General features: G+C 41.9%; 1 protein-coding gene across 10 annotated transcripts in view; it reads left to right on the top strand.

Annotated features, from left to right (window-relative positions):
* CTNND1 (catenin delta 1) overlaps nucleotides 1-13481 on the top strand; it is a 140358-nt gene extending 126877 nt beyond the window's left edge. For 9 of the 10 annotated variants that reach the window (XM_056531182.1, XM_056531187.1, XM_056531189.1 and 6 more), the window contains 4 exons: nucleotides 129-176; nucleotides 3206-3285; nucleotides 4912-4993; nucleotides 12872-13481. In XM_056531182.1, the coding sequence (XP_056387157.1) occupies nucleotides 129-176; nucleotides 3206-3285; nucleotides 4912-4974 (191 nt within the window). In that variant the 3' untranslated portion in view covers nucleotides 4975-4993; nucleotides 12872-13481. The remainder of the gene's footprint in view (nucleotides 1-128; nucleotides 177-3205; nucleotides 3286-4911; nucleotides 4994-12871) is intronic. The other variant, XM_056531181.1, reaches the window with a different exon arrangement.
* The last annotated feature ends 4923 nt before the right edge of the window (nucleotides 13482-18404 follow it).

Consider the following 18404-nt stretch of genomic DNA (forward strand, 5'->3'; position numbering starts at 1 on the left):
GATGTTCTTTAAAGGTTTTAATGCTATTACACGCTCTTAGGAAATACAAGATGTTATTGCTGGAAATAAACTTCTTGTATTTTATTGTCCAGTACTTAATTGTAGATACAATTTTATTTCTCCCTTAGATAAAAAGGCTGAGAATGTTGACATTCCTCTGAATGACATCAGACAAGGTAATATATTTTTTATAATTTAGTTTTTTTTAAAATGTTTTCATATGCAATATTTTTCCTATTTATCAGTTTTTTTTTATTTATGCACACATTTCTGTAAATTATAGTAGAAGTAAAGACAACTGTCTTTCATTCTCTCTTGCCCTTGTTTGCTAAGTACTTATTCTGAATTGTCTGACTGATTTTTTTTTAATCCACTGATATTCCTCTGTGCCTGGCCACCTACAGGTCCTTGGTGCAGTAGAAATGAAACATAGTGCTCTGGCATCACTTCATTGTGTGCTGGTTGCTTTCTTCTGGCCATTTATAGCAAGTGTTTTCACATTGCTATGAGCAGCCAGAACCCATGGTTAATGCCGGGCACCACCGATCGGGCCGATGCCCGGCATTAACCCTTTAGATGCCACAATCAACTTTAACTTCTTAAGGACACATCACGTACTGGAACGTCATGTGTCCGCTCCCAATCTATAACGCGGGGCCACGGCGTGGCCCCGCGTCATAGCGGGTCGGGCCTGGCCTCTAACAACGGCCGGGACCCGCGGCATTGATCGCGGTGCCGCATGCTATTAACCCTTTAGACGCGGCGTTCAAAGTTGAATGCCGCGTCTAAAGTGAAAGTATGTCGGTTAGCTCAGTGGGCTGTTTGGGATAGCCGCGGCGAAATCGCGGCATCCCGAACAGCTTACAGGACAGCAGGAGGGTCCCTACCTGCCGCCTCGCTGTCCGATCGCCGAATGACTGCTCAGTGCCTGAGATCCAGGCATGAGCAGTCAAGCGGCAGAATCATCGATCACTGGTTTCCTATGAGAAACCAGTGATCAATGTAATAGATCAGTGTGTGCAGTGTTATAGGTCCCTATGGGAAGATCATTTTACCCCTTCCCTATTAATAGTTTGAATCACCCCCCTTTTCCCATTAAAAAAAGTGTAAATAAAAATAAACATATATTGTATCGCCGCGTGCGGAAATGTCCGCATTATAAAAATATATCGTTAATTAAACCGCATGGTCAATGGTGTACGCGCTAAAAAAATTACTATCAATGCAAAAATGGTACCGCTAAAAACATCAGATCACGGCGCAAAAATGAGCCCTCATTCCGCCCCATATGCGCAAAAATAAAAGTTATAGGGGTCAGAAGATGACAATTTTAAACGTATTAATTTTCCTGCATGAAGTTATAATTTTTCCCAGAAGTACGACAAAATCAAACCTATATCAGTAGGGTATCATTTTAATCGTATGGACCTACAGAATAAAGATAAGGTGTCATTTTTACCGAAATATTTACTACGTAGAAACGGAAGCCCCCAAAAGTTACAAAACAGCTTTTTTTTCAATTTTTTGTCTCACAATGATTTTTTTTTTCCGTTTCACCTAGATTTTTGGCCAAAATGACTGACGTCATTACAAAGTAGAATTGGTGGCACAAAAAATAAGCCATCATATGGATTTTTAGGTGCAAAATTGAAAGGCAAGGAGTAAAAAACGAAAATGCAAAAAACTGAAAAACCCTCGGTACTTAAGGGGTTAAAGTGCAGGTTTAACAGTGCCGGTAGGTCAGGGATGATGATCGGGACATCCCCAGCAAAATGGACAGTGGGAGGGCTCTTTCCTGCCTCTTTGCCGTCCGATTGGTGTCCTGTTGCTGCCAGTCATGCAGGCTGGAGCAGCAGAGCGCTGATAACACTGATCAATGCTATGCTACTGCATATCATTGAGCAGTGTATAGATTGCATGCTATAGCCCCTTATGGTGACAAAAAAAGTTAATAAAAGTGAATTAACCCCTTCCCTAATAATAAGTTTTGAATCACCCCCCCCCCCCTTTTCCCATTAAAAAAAAAAATACTGTAATCAAAAATAAACAATCATATGTGGTACAGCCACGTGAGTCCAAACTATTAAAATATAGGGTTAATAAAACCGCACGGTTTATGGCGTACAAGTAAAAAAATCACCAAAGTCCAAATCATGGCTCAGAAAATTAGCCCTCATATGGGTCTGCAGGTGCAAAATTGAAAGCATTATGATTTTTAGAAGAGTAGGAGAAAAAAAAAGTGCAAAAACGAAAATTGCCCTGGTCCTTACTGTCAGATATTAAAACTTTTGATATGTTGTAAAGCATGCAAAACCAATAGATTTTGCAATTGCTTTCATTAGAAAATGTTCAGTATTTCATACTGAAAAAGCCAGTCAAACAACTTTCCTTAAGGGGTTAATGGTGTTGTATCACCTAGATTTGTAGGTTTCCTGAAAAAAGCCAGATAGTGAAACATGTACCACTCCACCCACCCCCAAATCTGCTTTTGTTTTCTGATTGCAAACATATTTATAAAAAAAAAAAAAAAAAAATTACATTATGACGGGCTGACATCTTCCTCAGCTGTTTTCTTTTAACATAATTTAGTAATAAACTTTAGTGCAGGACCCATGGACCATAGACAACAGTAGAAAGGGCCTGTCACATTCACATGAATTGGAGATGCTACTGGACATTCTCTGTGACCTTTTCAGAGGCTGTTTTACAGAAGGAGTGCTTATCTTTGTTCAAAATGGTGGTGAAACCAGTGTATATACTGTTTTCACCTTTCTCCGCTTAGTTTTAGGCCTAGTGGCCAGAATGGAAACTGCATGATTTTAGGATTCTTACAAAATACAAAATATAGATGGGAAAATTTGAAAAAACACAGGCAAAAAATTCTTAAAATATACGGTTCACCTAAAAACCTGATTTTAAACAATAGGTTATATTCTGATGACACGTTCCCTTTTAAAAGGGATTATTCCACAATCAAAAACATTCCATTCGGGGTAGCCCTTTTAAATAATAATAATATAGTCAGCACATAACTAAGGAAATGTGAATTGAGAAACATTGATCACATATTCATACATGTCTGCGAAAGATCAAAAAAGTTTGGATCCAGCACAAGTCTTGATGTTAAGGAGACAAATTCTTAGTTAACACTCTCCAGAATTTACAAATATATTTTGTTTTGTCTCCACCCCATTAAATGTTTCAGAACCATATTCACACAATGGGGATCATGGCACTCGTCACCTAAACCGTTCAGCTGATCTCTCTGAACTGCAACCTCTCAAAGTAAGTTTTGTCATGATTTAAGTGTGCTACATTGTGCTCTTGTGTGACTTGCCAAAGATGTAATCTTGGTATACTCACCTACCCAAAAGCAAAGTAGCATTTTTTGCTTCAGTTCACAGCAGGAGCGAACTCTCTTGGACTAAAGAAAATAATTGACACTGCTGCTAATTTTGGATGGCTTTACCATTTAGTCATTTATGTAAGATTATTGGATTATTAATTTTTGTTGAAGGGACATTTGTACACACACAATTTTTATGTTCATGAAAAAACTATTTCTTTAATTTGATTAAAAAATTAAATACAAGATAGTGTATGTAGAAGTCAGCACAAAGGCCTAAAAGGTAGGGCAAATTAATGTCAGTTTACATTCTGCTTTAGTAAGTGGATGATTGGAATGGCACCTTCTTTTCTGTGAATTTTCCTAGATATTCAGGTAAATGGGAATTGCAAAAAATCTGCCTCGTGATAAGACCTTTTCCAAGGTTCCGTTACTATATTGTAATTAGTTTCATTACAACAACTTCATGACTAAGAAGATATAATTCCTCCCTTTTTGCCCACCACTCATTGTCAGTGGACATTTAAAATTGTGGCCCACAAAGCTGGTTTTGTATATATGGACAAGCTGTGCTCCTTCATAATCTATAATAAAACAGTGGAATTACCTCAACTAGTCTGTAACAGGCAGAAAATGTTCAGCTGTTTGCCAAACCCACAAATGATGTGTGTGTGCAAACAGAAAATCCAATGAATCTTTTTGCTGCATCCTTTTGTCCTAGGCTCACTTCTCCCTGTTGGTCTCATAAGCTCAGGACCTATAAATGTGATACAAGTGGGGTAAACACTGTTCTCCACATTGATGTTTGAGAACACCCTTTTGAACCACAATTGACATGCAGCGCAATGTGAAGGCTTCTATTTTGTAAATTCCATGCTTTCATGTTTTGTTTTTGTTGTTGATTTTTTTTTTTTCCTTTGCCATTGTAATTCCAAATCAACCAACCCTTTATTTTTATGATGATACCTATAGATAAGCTTGTTACAGTAGACAGATAAAACTTCAGAATGGCAAGGCAGAGTAAACTCACATTTTCATTACTGCTGAGAACTACAGTATTTTGTATTTAATTTTTGTGTACAGTATTACCTAAAAAGAGCATTGACTTTAAGAATATGGAAATGTGACTTTAAAGGGTTAACACTGAAATCTGATTTCCCTCTACCAATTTTGGGTTTAGTTATCCTTTGTTATAATTGTGTTTTGGTAGTAAGGATTTGAATTGGACATATAGCTTGCTTCTTTAATATCCCCAAAAAAACAAAACCGTACATCCAAGAGAAATGCACCGGTGCCAGCAGGTACACAGGTCACGACATCCAGCGATACAGGCAAGGAAGAATCACTGCAGCACTCCAGAAAATTGAACGAAGTGTGTAATTATATTCCATGCTACGTTCAAAGTGCACACTTTGAATGCATTATGGAATAAAGCTACACACTGTTCATTATCCTGGAGTGCTGCAGAGATTCTTCCTTGCCTTGCTTTTTTCATAGGCATGTTCTTTTTCATAAATCTTCACTGCTTTGCTTAGTCATCTCATCAATAATGATCTTTGTCACAGGAGAGGTCTCTCAGTGCTGGGGGCTCATTGGATCTTGGGGATGCCGAGGACCAACCAGTCTAAGTCCACATCTGTCTCATGTGTATGTAATAACCATTTTGTATGTTTGTTTGCCAATTGCTATTTCATTTTCTTGTTTGTCAGAAACGTTTAACTTTTCAGTCCTAACACTTCATATGGATAGTTTACAATACTAATTGGTTTTGGTACTGGCATCGTATGTTGAAACCATAACTTTTTGGAAAACTGATAAGTGGTTTTGGAGTCCCCAAAAGCTTTGAGCTTTAGAGTACAGGATGAGGACCCAGCATATGACTGCTAATACCAAAGGTGTGGTGGATAGGTCTTTGGTGTGCCAAACCTTTCATGTCATTTATTTTCTTTTCATGCAGGTGTAGTGATGGTCCCAAGTTAATTAGAATCTTATGTTTTTACTTGTATAAGCGGTCACTTTGCGTCTCTCCATTGTAAAAATTTATATGACGCCCTGTATTTTAATTTGGGAATGATCTAATGTTGAAACATCCTATGGCTCTATTAGACAGCCCAGATCATTTGTACACAATTCCTTAACAAAGCCTGTTACACAGTTCGGTAATCGTCTGGGGATGACCTCGTTAATGATCGCTAGATTGTTTGTGCATCCCTCTGGCTACACCTCCCCTATTGCATAGGGAGTTGTGCGGCCACTTGGTGTTGTTTTTAAATGGTCAAAACAACCTGGTCAGCCGACAAACAAGTGTTAGTTTGCTTGACAGCTGATCGCTGGCCCTATTACACAGGGTAATAGTGACCTGTTTGGCTGATAATCACCCCATGTGATGTGTATGTAATGATAATGTGTGTATGATGTCTGTCTGTGTGATGTGTGTATGATGTCTATGTGTGATGTGTGTATGTGATGTATGATGTGGGGTGAGCAGCGGTGTATGTATCGTGTGTGTGTGTATATGTATAGTGTGCGTGTATGTGTGATGTGTGTATGTAATATATGATATGGGGGGGGCAGTGGTGGGTGTATGTATGTGTGCATATGTATGGTGTATATGTATGTTGTGAGTGTATATGTGTATGATGTATCTGTCATGTGTGTATGTAATGTATGATGGGGGGGGGCACTGCCGCCGCCGCAGCCAGTTGTGCCATCTAATTTTATTTATTTCTAGTGTCTTCTGGCCACCTGCACTGAATTGCACCCCCAGAATCCCGCCCCCTTCTTACTCATCCGCCAACCAAGAACCCCACGGATGCACGCAAACACACCCGAACCAAAACTACCACTTCCAACATGTTGCACCATAACCTAAACTGTAGAACTATAAAGTGCAACATGCTGGGAGTTGTAGTTTTGGTTCGGGTCAGCTGCAGAGCCATAGGCTGCATGCTGGGTGTTGTAGTTACTAACTGCAATTCCCAGTATTCCCTGACACAGACTATGGCTCTGCAGCTGACAGGGACCAAAACTACTACTCCCAGCATGTTACACAATAACCTTAACTGTACTACTATACAGTGCAACATGCTGCAACACCCACACAACCATAGGCTGTATCAGGGCATGCTGAGAGTTGTACGTACTTCCAGCATTTTCTGACACAAAATGCAGCACATAAACTGGAGAAGCAGAACACCCCCCAGTAACACATAAGTCCCTATGAAGACTGTAAAATAGTGATAAAAATATTTTAAAAAGTGCGTATATATGTGAATAAGCCCCTTTCCTAAGAAGTTTCCAATTTTCTTTAAATAAAAATAATGTACAAAAATAAACATATGTGGTATCGCTGCATGTGGAAATGTCCAGGCTATTAAAATATGATGTTAATTAAACCGTATGGTGAACGGTGTAAAGGTAAAAGAGAAGTCCAGAACTGTTCATTTTTGGTCACTTCATATTAGAAATTTTTTATGGTGATCAAAAAGTTACATCTAGACTTTTTTGGGCTTGCCTCGGGTGTAAAAGGAGCTACAAGTCTCCCGCCGCTAATAGCCTGGCATGCTGCGATCGCCGTGGCCGCTATTAAACCATTAGATCACCGCTCTCTAAGTTGACAGCAGTGTCTAAAGGGATCTTATAACCATCCCTGGTGGTCTAGTGGGGTGAATCGTACTATTTTGGTCGAAATTATTTTATCTACCAGGACAAGTGGATTTTCTTGAGGGACAAGTAGATTGTGTTCCGCTTTAGTCCCTTGGACAAGTAGTTTTTTTTTTTTATTTCCACACCCCTTCTGAGCCCACTGTCATGTAAGAAGCCGGCCAGGGCTCCTTACATGACAGTGGGCTCAGCCTATCATCGGCCGGAGCAGGACATCGCTACGGCCGGTGATACGTCGATGGCTCTGTGGCGTCCCCAGGAAGTGGAATGACGTCAGCACTGCCGGACCGTGAGGCCTGTGCCGGACCAACAGGGGCTTGTAGGAAGGTATGTATGAATTTATTTTTGAGGCACGGGCATATAGAAAAGTGTACAGTTAGTTGTCCTTTAAAAAAACAAAACTACATGCTCCAAAATTGATATGCTTAAAATGGTCCTTTGCTGACCCCTATAACTTTATTTTTCGGTGTACGAGGGCAAATTTTTTGCGCCGTGGTCTGTAGGTTTTTATTGGTACAATTTATTTCATGATTGGACTTTTTGATCGCTTTTTATTATTTTCTTATGGCATATAAAGTGACCAAATGCTCATTTTTGGGCTTTAGTATTTATTTATTTTTTACATGCACACCATCGACCGTGTCATTTAATTAACAATTTTTTTTATAGTTCAGACATTTACGCATTCTGTGCTACCACATACTTTTTTTAAATTTTTACATAATTTAAGTAAAAAAATGGGAAAGGGGGGGGGGGATTCAAGCTTTTATTAGGGAAGGGGTTAATGGGAAGGGGTTCATTTTTATTTATTTTTTCTTATTGTTACTGTCATGTAAAGAGCCTGGGCCCCGCCTTCTCCCTGCTGGCCGGGCTACTTCAGTGCGCTCAGCCTATCACCGGCCGAGGCGGGACATCCCTGCGGCCGGCAATACCCTGAGCGCAGTATGAGTCACCGTTACCAGGAAGCAGGAAGAAGCCCATCACTGGAGGACCAAGACACCGATAACGACTCAAGAGGGGAAGGTCGGAAGGAGAGTTAGTTTGTTTTGTTACTTTTTGCAGCCCGGGTACAGGGGATTATAAACGATGTATGCTATAGATCTCCTTTAACTGTTCATGGGACATTGTTTGAGGGGTAGTGGTGGAGGATCCTGTATGTTTTGATCTCATTATATAGGGACACCTACGCTTCTAAGATGGCCTTGGGAGATAAGGAGAACTCTAGCCCCCTACCTAAGTTGTCTTGCACTCAGAGAGAAGTGTTTTATAGCTGCCTTTTGTATGTCATTTTAAGTGGAAATACTTAAAAGGTTATCCAGGAATAGAAAAACAAAGCTAATCGCTTCTGAAAAAGGCACCACAACTGTCCTCAGGTTGGGCATGGTATTACACCTTTGCTCTATTCAGTTTAAAGAGGTTATCCACCATAAGTTGATTTTAGTACATACCTGGTAAACAGTAATGGACATGCTTGGGAAGGATCTGTGCTTGTCTTGGAGATAAATGGCTATGTTGCGAGATTACCATAACACTGTGGCTAGCTTTTTGTGAACTGGTATTTCCTGTTTGACTTTTTCCTTTTTTTGACTACAAATCCCGCAATTCCATTTTCCTCCCTCCCACACATCAGCTACCCCACCCATTGAAACATAAATGAGCTGCATCCATTCAAAAGACCTGTGGTTTTCAATCAGGGTGCCTACAGCTGTTGCATTAGTTGCAGATTGATCTCTCTCCCACCAAACGATCCCTCCACCCATTGAAGCAGACAGGCTCCCTGTCATCAGCCGACTAGCGAGTCAGGTCTCGGACGCATTGCAACTTGGGAAAAATGAGACAACAGTCGTTTTGTATGCTGTCAAAAATAAATATTGGGGTGAAAATCACATAAGAATTGTGAGAAAACTGTCACACACAGGTACAGACATTATATTATGAACTACACTAACTTTACAGCCCCTGTAGCATAGTCAAATAAAAAAAATCCTTGAATACCCCTTTAATAGAACTTAGCTGCTATACCACACACAACCTGAGAGCGGGCGTGGTGCGGTTTTTGGAAGAAAGTAGCCCTGCTTTTCATTCCTGGCTAACCCCTTTAGGGTACGTTCACACATACAGGATCCTGTGCAGATTTGATGCACAGGATTCGTAATTGCCAATTAGAAGCTGTGCTCAGTCATTTAGTTTACATTGAAATCTGCAGCAGAAAATCCTGTGCATTAAATCTGCGTTTGTGTGAACGTACCCGTAAGGTGTATAGGATTTGGCCCTCAGTATCTTTCATGGGTTCAGCTATATGCCAGACTACAAGCTGGTTTTATTTAATGGTCTGTCTGATCCCTTCACCCTTGGAAGGGAGGGGTCCACCCATCAAGAGTTTCCCTTCTCACTTTTTCTTCAATAGGAAGGGGTTGTTGGGGCTTGGTTTTTGGTGTGGGACCACTCTAAAAACCTTGAGGGGCATTTACTAATCTTTTACTATGTAGTCTGGTTTTTACCCTGTTTTTTTCTACTTCATTTTTGACTTTGTGCAACAAATTTACTAAATTGTTGCACGGTGTTAATAAATTTGGCACACATAGGCAAAAGTGGGAAATTTACTTCATGTAGTAGAAAAAATAGTCTGTTCCTTTTTCCTGCTGTCTGAATAGGTTTGGCTGCTAGGTTTCCTTCTGGATCTTTTGTTTTTGAGTTTTTTTTTTAGCTTTTTCAGCACATAATTCAATAACTAAACAATAATTCAATAACTAAATTGTAGTCATGGCTCAGAATAGTGGTAAACGGCGTTTAGTGTGTGTGTGTGTGTGTGTGTGTGTGTTTATTACATTTTTTTAAGCTTTTTTTTTTCCTCCCTAAATATACTTACTTTTTTTTTTTGTTACTTCTTCTACAGATCCGTGTATCCTGTGGACTCCTTCGAATTCGGTGGACTACTTCGACGACCAGCGTTTTTCTTTGCTTGATGTTAATAAAATGGTTAACAAGGGCTTGTGGGGGAGTTTTTTTAAACCTGTCGTGTTTTTTTTTTTTTTTTTTTTTTACTTGACAGGCTTAGTAGTGGAAGCCCTCTTACAGTCCATTACTAAGCCGGGCTTAGTGTTAGCCACAAAAATAGTATTTGGCTGAGAATAAAAATAGGGGGGACCCTATGTGTTTTTTTTTTATATTTAATTATTTATTAAAAAAAAAAAAACGCATAGGGTCCCCCCCTATTTTAATTCTCAGCCAAATACCAACCAAACAGTAACAGCCTAACGTTACCAGGGTGGGCGAGGACCATTGTTACTGGCCCTCCCCAGCCTAAATAACGCCAGCCTGTTACCGCCTAGGCCCAGGAGCGCCATTTTTGACGCTCCAGGCCTGTTGGTACCGGCTCTTCCCGGCACCCCTGTGGCGTTGGGTACCGGGGTAATAATAGGGGGTTAGCGCTAGCTGTTTTTGTGGCTAATGCTAAGCCCAGCTTAGTAATGGACTCCGTCTATAAGACAGCTTCCACTACTTAGCTTGTCTAGTAAAGTAAGGAAAAAACACAACAGGTTTTAAAAAATTTTTATTACAAAAAACACTCCCCCCACAAGCCCTCGTTAACCATTTTATTAAAATCAAACAAAGAAAAACGCTGGTCATCGAAGTAGTCCACCGAATCCGAAGGAGTCCACGGGATACACGGATCTGAAATGAGGAGAAAAAAAATGGGTTAGTAAATTTATTATCACCTACTCACACACCTCCCACCCCGCACGACTACAACTGCCAGCATGCCCTTACAGTAAGGACATGCTGGGAGTTGTAGTTGTGTGGTGCAGGAGATGTTTGGGCAAGTGACAAGCTTGTCCCCTGCCCCCAGCTGTAGGACTACAACTCCCATCATGCCCTTACAGTAAGGTGGGGCGGAGGCCGGGCACAGTGTTTCCCAACCTGGGACTTGTAGTTTTGCAACATCTGGAGGCACCCTGGTTGGGAAACACTGTTTTAGGCCAGTGTTTCCCAACCAGGGTGCCTCCAGATGTTGCAAAACTACAACTCCCAGCATGCCTGGAAAGCGAATGGCTGTCTAGGCATGCTGGGAGTTGTAGTCTTGCAACATCTGGAGGCACCCTGGTTGGGAAACAGTTTTAGGGCTTGGGCAACTTACCGGCTTCCGTAGGATCCACGACACTGCCACCCGACGATCTCCGTCAGCGATTGTCGCTGGAGCCTCGGAAGGGTAAGTGAACGTCTCCGCCGGTCCCCTTCAGCTGTTTAGTTTTGCAACAGCTGGAGGACTACAGTTTAGACCACAAACCAGTGGTCTGCAAACTGTGGCCCTCCAGCTGTTGCAAAACTGCAACACCCAGCATGCCCTGACAGCCAAGGCTTTTGGCTCTCAGGGCAGAAGCCCGGGCTGACATTACAGTGCAGCCGCCCGGGCTCCTCATACTGCCTCCCCGCTACCCTCACACTGATATCCCCCCCCCCCCCCCCCCCCCCCCCCCATTGTCTCCCGCCGCTCAGCTCCTGGTGCTACAAGACTACAACTCCCAGCGTATCCTCACTGTAAGGGCATGCTGGGACTTGTAGTCTTGCAACAGCAGACAGATGGGAGATGTGTGGCGCTGGCAGGTGAGAGGGGTGGGATGTAAATCACTGCAGTGTCCCGGTAGCGCAGTGAGGGTAGCGGGGAGAAAGTATGTCGGAGCCCGGGCGGCAGTAGCCTCTCCTGCTCCATGTTGGAGCTGGAGTAAATTTAGTCAATTTTTACGGCCGTTGCGACAGTTTATTGCGCAAATGCGACTGTCTCAGTTAATAAATACCTGTCCACTGCAAGTAAAAAATGAAAACTTGCGTAAATTAAGCAGGAAATTTTTTTTTTACTTTCTAGCTCTTGCTAGAGAAAGTCTCACGAAAAGTAGGGTAGGCGCAATTGTGACAATTTTGCGCCCAAAAAAATGACTAAACCCCTTAGTAAATGCCCCTCCATGTCCAAACCAGGAGAAGTGTGCACTTACCACGTTCTCTCCTGGCTCTGTATTAAGTGACAGACTGTCTCATAATGTAAATATAAGGGACAGTTTGGCTCACATAGAGGTAGAGTGAGGAGAAATGCAACCACACTTTATCTGTCTGATTAGTCTGATGCAGTGGCGTAGCTAGGATTGGTGTCATCCGGGGCGGTAGAAAATGGTGTTGCCCCCTTCTGCTCTACCTGCCAATTATCCTACGTATGTTATGTAGTATACGCAACATGCATAAGAACCTGAACTTTGTGGATTTTAAATCCCTCACAGGTCTGTTTTCCTGCCGGCAATTTCACAAGTTTCCTTTACACGTGTAGAAATCGGGGATGGGATTCCAATTTTTTACATGTTCCTTACAAAAGTGACAGATGCCTATAATGCACTGTGCTATGAAAAATGTACTTTTATTCCAATAATTAAATATACCAACTAGTTGTTAGGGTAGTCCGAATGGCCAATCTGTGTAAGGGTGCATTCACACGATCTGGTGCCGACTCTTTCATTTAAATGCACCAACCGGAGTCAGATAGTGACTCCGGTCGACTAATTTTTGCCCCATAGCCGGTTTTGTTGCCGGACGGTTTTGTTGCCGGACCATACTATTCTGCGGATTTCACAAACATGGTGGAATGCACCCTAAGTAATGCAATATACTGCTTTATATAGAGGAAGCAGGGATGGAAAATCTTGTCAATTTAGTTTCTGATTTTTTTTTTATTTTTTTAAATGTTTCTCAGACTGTCCTTTTCCTAAAAACCTTGATTTTGGGAATCATAATGGAGGATTGAAATGTGGTTTTCAGGACTTAAATAGTGATGGCCTATCCTGATATTTTTGTCTGATATTTATTTTTATTTTACAGGGTGACACTCGTGGTTGAGTCATCTCTTTTGGAGCTACTGGACCAAGAATTCGTCATCTATTATCCCTCACTGCCTGTCTTTACAATCCTCAAATCCCCTTCCCTCGTCTCTCTGATGCAATCTGAAGATAATAATGGACTTAAATTTTCTGTGACTTTTATGGTTACTGGGACAGGAAGCACAGGAGACGCGATAACACTGGAATATCGCAATATTAACAGGCTGTAAATACAGAAACACTAACACATCATACCAATGATCCTGCAACACTAACCATCTTTCAGGACAGATCATTGTGGTGCAATTGTTCTAGCACTATATATAATTTCGATTTTTATGTTTTTGGGATTTTTTTTTCCTGGGTGATCTGGTTACATGTTTGCTGCAATTAATTTTCCTTATGACACTATTTTTGCCCTATTCCCTTTTATCTTGAAATCACCAGTGGCCTTTCTGTGGGGAATGTAGGGAGTTGGCTGAATAATGGACTCCCCTGACCCCAAACCATCTTGCTTCCTTTAAAACCCTTTCATAACAATCTGATGCCAAGGATTATGTTTTTTTATAAATAAAAAATTTTTAAGACAATCGTATTAAATAGAATTGTCTTGTTCTTTTTATTTAAAGACCTGTTGGTGAATGTTAACTCTTGGTAAGGTTTTAGTTATGCATTCTGAACGACTAACAATATCTTAGCTGGTAAAAAAAATTTCTAGGATTTTCTTTCTTGCTTGCTAAATGTTTAAAATTGTGGTACATTTTTTAGACAAGCTTTTCATGTGTAACAGACTTTTCATGTGTAGCAGACCGCACAAACGTTGGCATCCCTATTGATGGCAATGCAGTCCTCACTGTATTCCGCTGAAAGAATGAACATGTTAATTCTTTCGTTAGAGTCCAGAATTTGAATTTCCGTTGCCAAAATTCTGTAATGTGCACAGTTTAGCAGAAGAAAATTGGAGGCTGCTGCATTAGAATCTCTGCCCAAAATTTCTCAGAGTGGAAATTCAGTATTGTGCAAGGGCCCAAACTGTCTGGTTGCTATTGGAAAAAACAATCAAAGCTCATTTTCATTTTACCAGAGCTTAAGATATGAAAGCTGAGCGGTGATTGGTTGCTATGGGCAAAATCAAACAGTTCTGTTTTAGGTAGGTTGATAAATCTAGGTCAGTGTGTGGGGTTTTAGCTTAACTCCTTGCCAGCACACCCAGAGTGGGAGACATCGAGGGAGATTTATCAAAACCTGTCCAGAGTAACCAATAAAATTGCTCCTTTCATTTTTAGAGTCCTGTGAAAAATAAAAGGGATCTGATTGGTTGTTATGGGCAACTCAGCAACACCCCCCCAAGTAAAGTTATAGTATAAGTAAATTTACACAAGAATACAGCAGACATTAAAGACTTGGTAATCTTTGATCACACCATGATCTGCATTGAAGTGGCCAATACTCTAACAAAGGGTTCTAATCTATTTATTTAAACACTTAGGTTGTGGTCAACAGAGTATATAAAAATGTTATGTTGCAAAGGCAGTCCTCAGGGGAAAGCTCAAATGTGAGGGTTTTTTAAATAAATTCCCTGTATTTTTTTATTTTTTTTGAAGCAATGAACTTTTATAAAATGTAATATTTTTATTTTTCTCCCTGGGGTACTAAATGGCCCAGGTACATAACTTTACATTTATCCACATTAAATGTCTTTGCCCAAGCCTCCAGCTTCCCCAGATTCCTCTGTCATATTATGTTATCCTCCTCTGTGGTGGTCACCTTACCCAATTTAGTGTCATCTGCAAATCTAGAGATTCTACTCTGTAATCCCTCTACAAGGTCATTAATAAAGATATTGAAAATAAGTGAACCCAGTACTGACCTCCTGTGGTACCCCTCTAGTAACCGTCACCCAACCAGAGTAGGTTCCATTGATAACCAGAGGACTTCCTATTACTGAGCCAGTTGCTAGCCCCTTTACATATAGCCTCCCCTAGTCCCAGCATCCTCATTTTATGTACTAACCTTTTGTGTGGCACAGTATCAAATGCCACAAAAAAAGTCCAGATATACAACATCCACAGCTTCACCCTGGTCCAAACTAAAACTGACCTCCTCATACAAGCTGATCAGATTTGTCTGACAGAACCAACCCACAGAAACCCATGTTGGTGCTGTGTTAACAATGCTAATCTGGAGTATTTTAACGAAAATAATCTGAAAAACCCCTCAAAAATCTTACCCACAACAGATGTTAAACTTGCAGGCCTATAGTTCCCAGGATCCCTTTTTGACCTTTTTTATATATTGGTAAAACATTAGCCAAGCGCCAGTCCTGTGAAACACTTCCTCTCATTATAGAATATTTAAATATAAGGAAGTCTGACTAGAACAGTACTTAATTCCTTAAATTTAAAACCCTCGGAGGAATGCCATTTGGGCCTGGTGATGTTGCTAAGGTGGCACTTCACTTCTTGTTGTGTTAAACAGGTGAGATTTGCTGGAAAATTTACATCATCCCTTACCTTGTCGTCTGACATTGGATCTTCCTATGTAAATACAGTAGAGAAGAAGGCATTTAGTAGATTGGCCTTTTCCTCATCCTCCTCCACCATTACACCCAGACTATTTTTTTTAGAGAACAAACATTTTCAGTGTTACCGTATATACTCGAGTATAAGCCGACCCGAATATAAGCCGAGGCCCCTAATTTTACCCCCAAATCCCAGGAAAAGTTATTGACTCGAGTATAAGCCTAGGGTGGGAAATAAATCCCCCCCTTCATCATCACTCCTGTCATCATCCCCTTGTCATCATCCCACACCCCCCTTCATCATCCCCTTGTCATCATCCCACACCCCCCTTCATCATCCCCTTGTCATCATCCCCTCCCCCCTTCATCATCCCCCTGTCATCATCCCACACCCCCCTTCATCATCCCCCTGTCATCACCCCCCCCCCTCCCCCCCTTCATCATCCCCTTGTCATCATCACCACATGTCATCAGTCCCCCCCTTCATCATCCCCTTGTCATCAGTTCCCCCCCCCCCCTCCCACCTTCATCATCACCGCTTGTCAATGTCTGATACAGTGGTCTTAAACCTGCGGACCTCCAGAGGTTTCAAAACTACAACTCCCAGCAAGCCCGGGCAGCCATCGGCTGTCCGGGCTTGCTGGGAGTTGTAGTTTTGAAACCTCTGGAGGTCCGCAGGTTGAAGACCACTGCGGCCTTCGACATCATCCAGCCCCCTCTCACCCGCTTTAGTTTTGTACTCACCTCCGCTCGGCGGGACGTTAGGGTGCGCTGGTCCGGTCCTGCAGGACTGTCCGGTGGGGAGGTCGTCCGGTGGGATAGTGGTTCCGGGCTGCCATCTTCACCGGGGGGGCCTCTTCTCCGCGCTTCGGGCCCGGAATAGAGGCGTTGCCTTGACGACGCAGAGGGATGTTGGTAACGTGACTATTCCGGGGCCGGGCCCGAAGTGCGGAGAAGAGGCCCTCCGGTGAAGATGGCAGCCCGGAACCACTATCCCACCGGACGACCTCCCCACCGGACAGTCCTGCAGCACCGTACCAGCGCCCCCTAACGTCCCGCCGAGCGGAGGTGAGGGGGGGGGGGGGTGGTAGCTGGATGATGTTGAAGGCCGCAGTGGTCTTCAACCTGCGGACCTCCAGAGGTTTCAAAACTACAACTCCCAGCAAGCCCGGACAGCTGATGGCTGCCCGGGCTTGCTGGGAGTTGTAGTTTTGTAACATCTGGAGGTCCGCAGGTTGAAGACCACTGAGGGCGGAGAGTTCGCTCGAGTATAAGCCGAGGGGGGTGTTTTCAGCACGAAAAATCGTGCTGAAAAACTCTGCTTATACTAGAGTATATACGGTAAGTTTCTGATTATTTATGTAGGTTAAGACTATTTTGGGTTCTTTTTACTTTCTATGGCAATTGTCCTCTCTGTTGCATTGCAAGTTGCAGATCTCTTCTAGAGCCATGATGTTTTGTGGCTGTCACTGGGCAACACGGACTTTCAACTCCCTCTGGCTAGGCCACTCCAGGACCTTGAAATGCTTCTTAAAGAGCCACTCCTTCATTGTCCGGGTGATGTGTTTGGGATCATTGTCATGCTGAAAGACCCAGCCATGTTTCATCTTCATTGTCCTTGCTAATGGAAGGATAGTTTCACTCCAAATCTCCCGATACATGGCCCCATTCATTCTTTCCTTTAGACTGATCAGTCGTCCTGGTCCCTTGGCAGAAAAACAGCCCCAAAGCATGATGTTGCCACCCCCATGCTTCACAGTAGGTATGGCTTTCTTTGGATGCAACTCAGAATTCTTTTTCCTCCAAACACGTTTTTACCATAAAGTTTTACTTTGGTTTCATCTGACCATATGACTTTCTCCCAATCCTCTTTTGGATCATCCAAATGCTCTCTAGCAAACTTCACACAGGTCCGGACATGTGCTGGTTTAACCCCTTAAGGACTCAGGGTTTTTCCGTTTTTGCACTTTCGTTTTTTCCTCCTTACCTTTTAAAAATCATAACCCTTTCAATTTTCCACCTAAAAATCCATATTATGGCTTATTTTTTGTGTCGCCAATTCTACTTTGCAGTGACATTGATTTTTTTTCCGTTTCACTGTGTATTTTTGGGTAAAATGACTATTGTGCGACAAAATCGAAGAAAAAATGCCATTTTGTAACTTTTGGGGGCTTCCGTTTCTACGCAGTGCATATTTCGGTAAAAATTACACCTTATCATTATTCTGTAGGTCCATACGGTTAAAATGATACCCTACTCTTATAGGTTTGATTTTGTCGCACTTCTGGAAAAAATCATAACTACATGCAGGAAAATTTATACGTTTAAAAATGTCATCTTCTGACCCCTATAACTTTTTTATTTTTCCACATACAGGGCGGTATGAGGACTCATTTTTTGCTGACTTTTTTTGATCGGACTTTTTGATCACTTTTTATTCATTTTTTAATGGTATAAAAAGTGACCAAAAATGCGCTTTTTTTTAACTTTGGAATTTGACCGTACGGTTTAATTAATTATATATTTTTATAGTTCGGACATTTACGCACGCGGCGATACCACATATGTTTATTTTTATTTTTTTTTACACTGTTTTATTTTTTTTATGGGAAAAGGGGTGATTCAAACTTTTATTAGGGAAGGGGTTGAATGACCTTTATTAACACTTTTTTTTTTTTTTTTTGCTGTGTTATAGGTCCCATAGGGACCTATAACACTGCACACACTGATCTTTTACACAGATCACAGTCGTGTATTAACACGCCTGTGATCAGTGTTATCGGCGCTTGACTGCTCCTGTCTGGATCTCAGGCACGGAGAAGTCATTCGCCGATCGGACACCGAGGAGGCAGGTAAGGGCCCTCCCGGTGTCCTGTCAGCTGTTCGGGACGCCGCGATTTCACTGCGGCGGTCCCGAACAGCCCGACTGAGCAGCCGGGTCACTTTCGCTTTAAAAGGGTAATACCGCACATCGCCGCGATCGTCGATGTGTGGTATTAGCCGCGGGTCCCGG

Source organism: Hyla sarda, chromosome 7, assembly GCF_029499605.1.
Source record: "Hyla sarda isolate aHylSar1 chromosome 7, aHylSar1.hap1, whole genome shotgun sequence".
NCBI lineage: Eukaryota > Metazoa > Chordata > Amphibia > Anura > Hylidae > Hyla > Hyla sarda.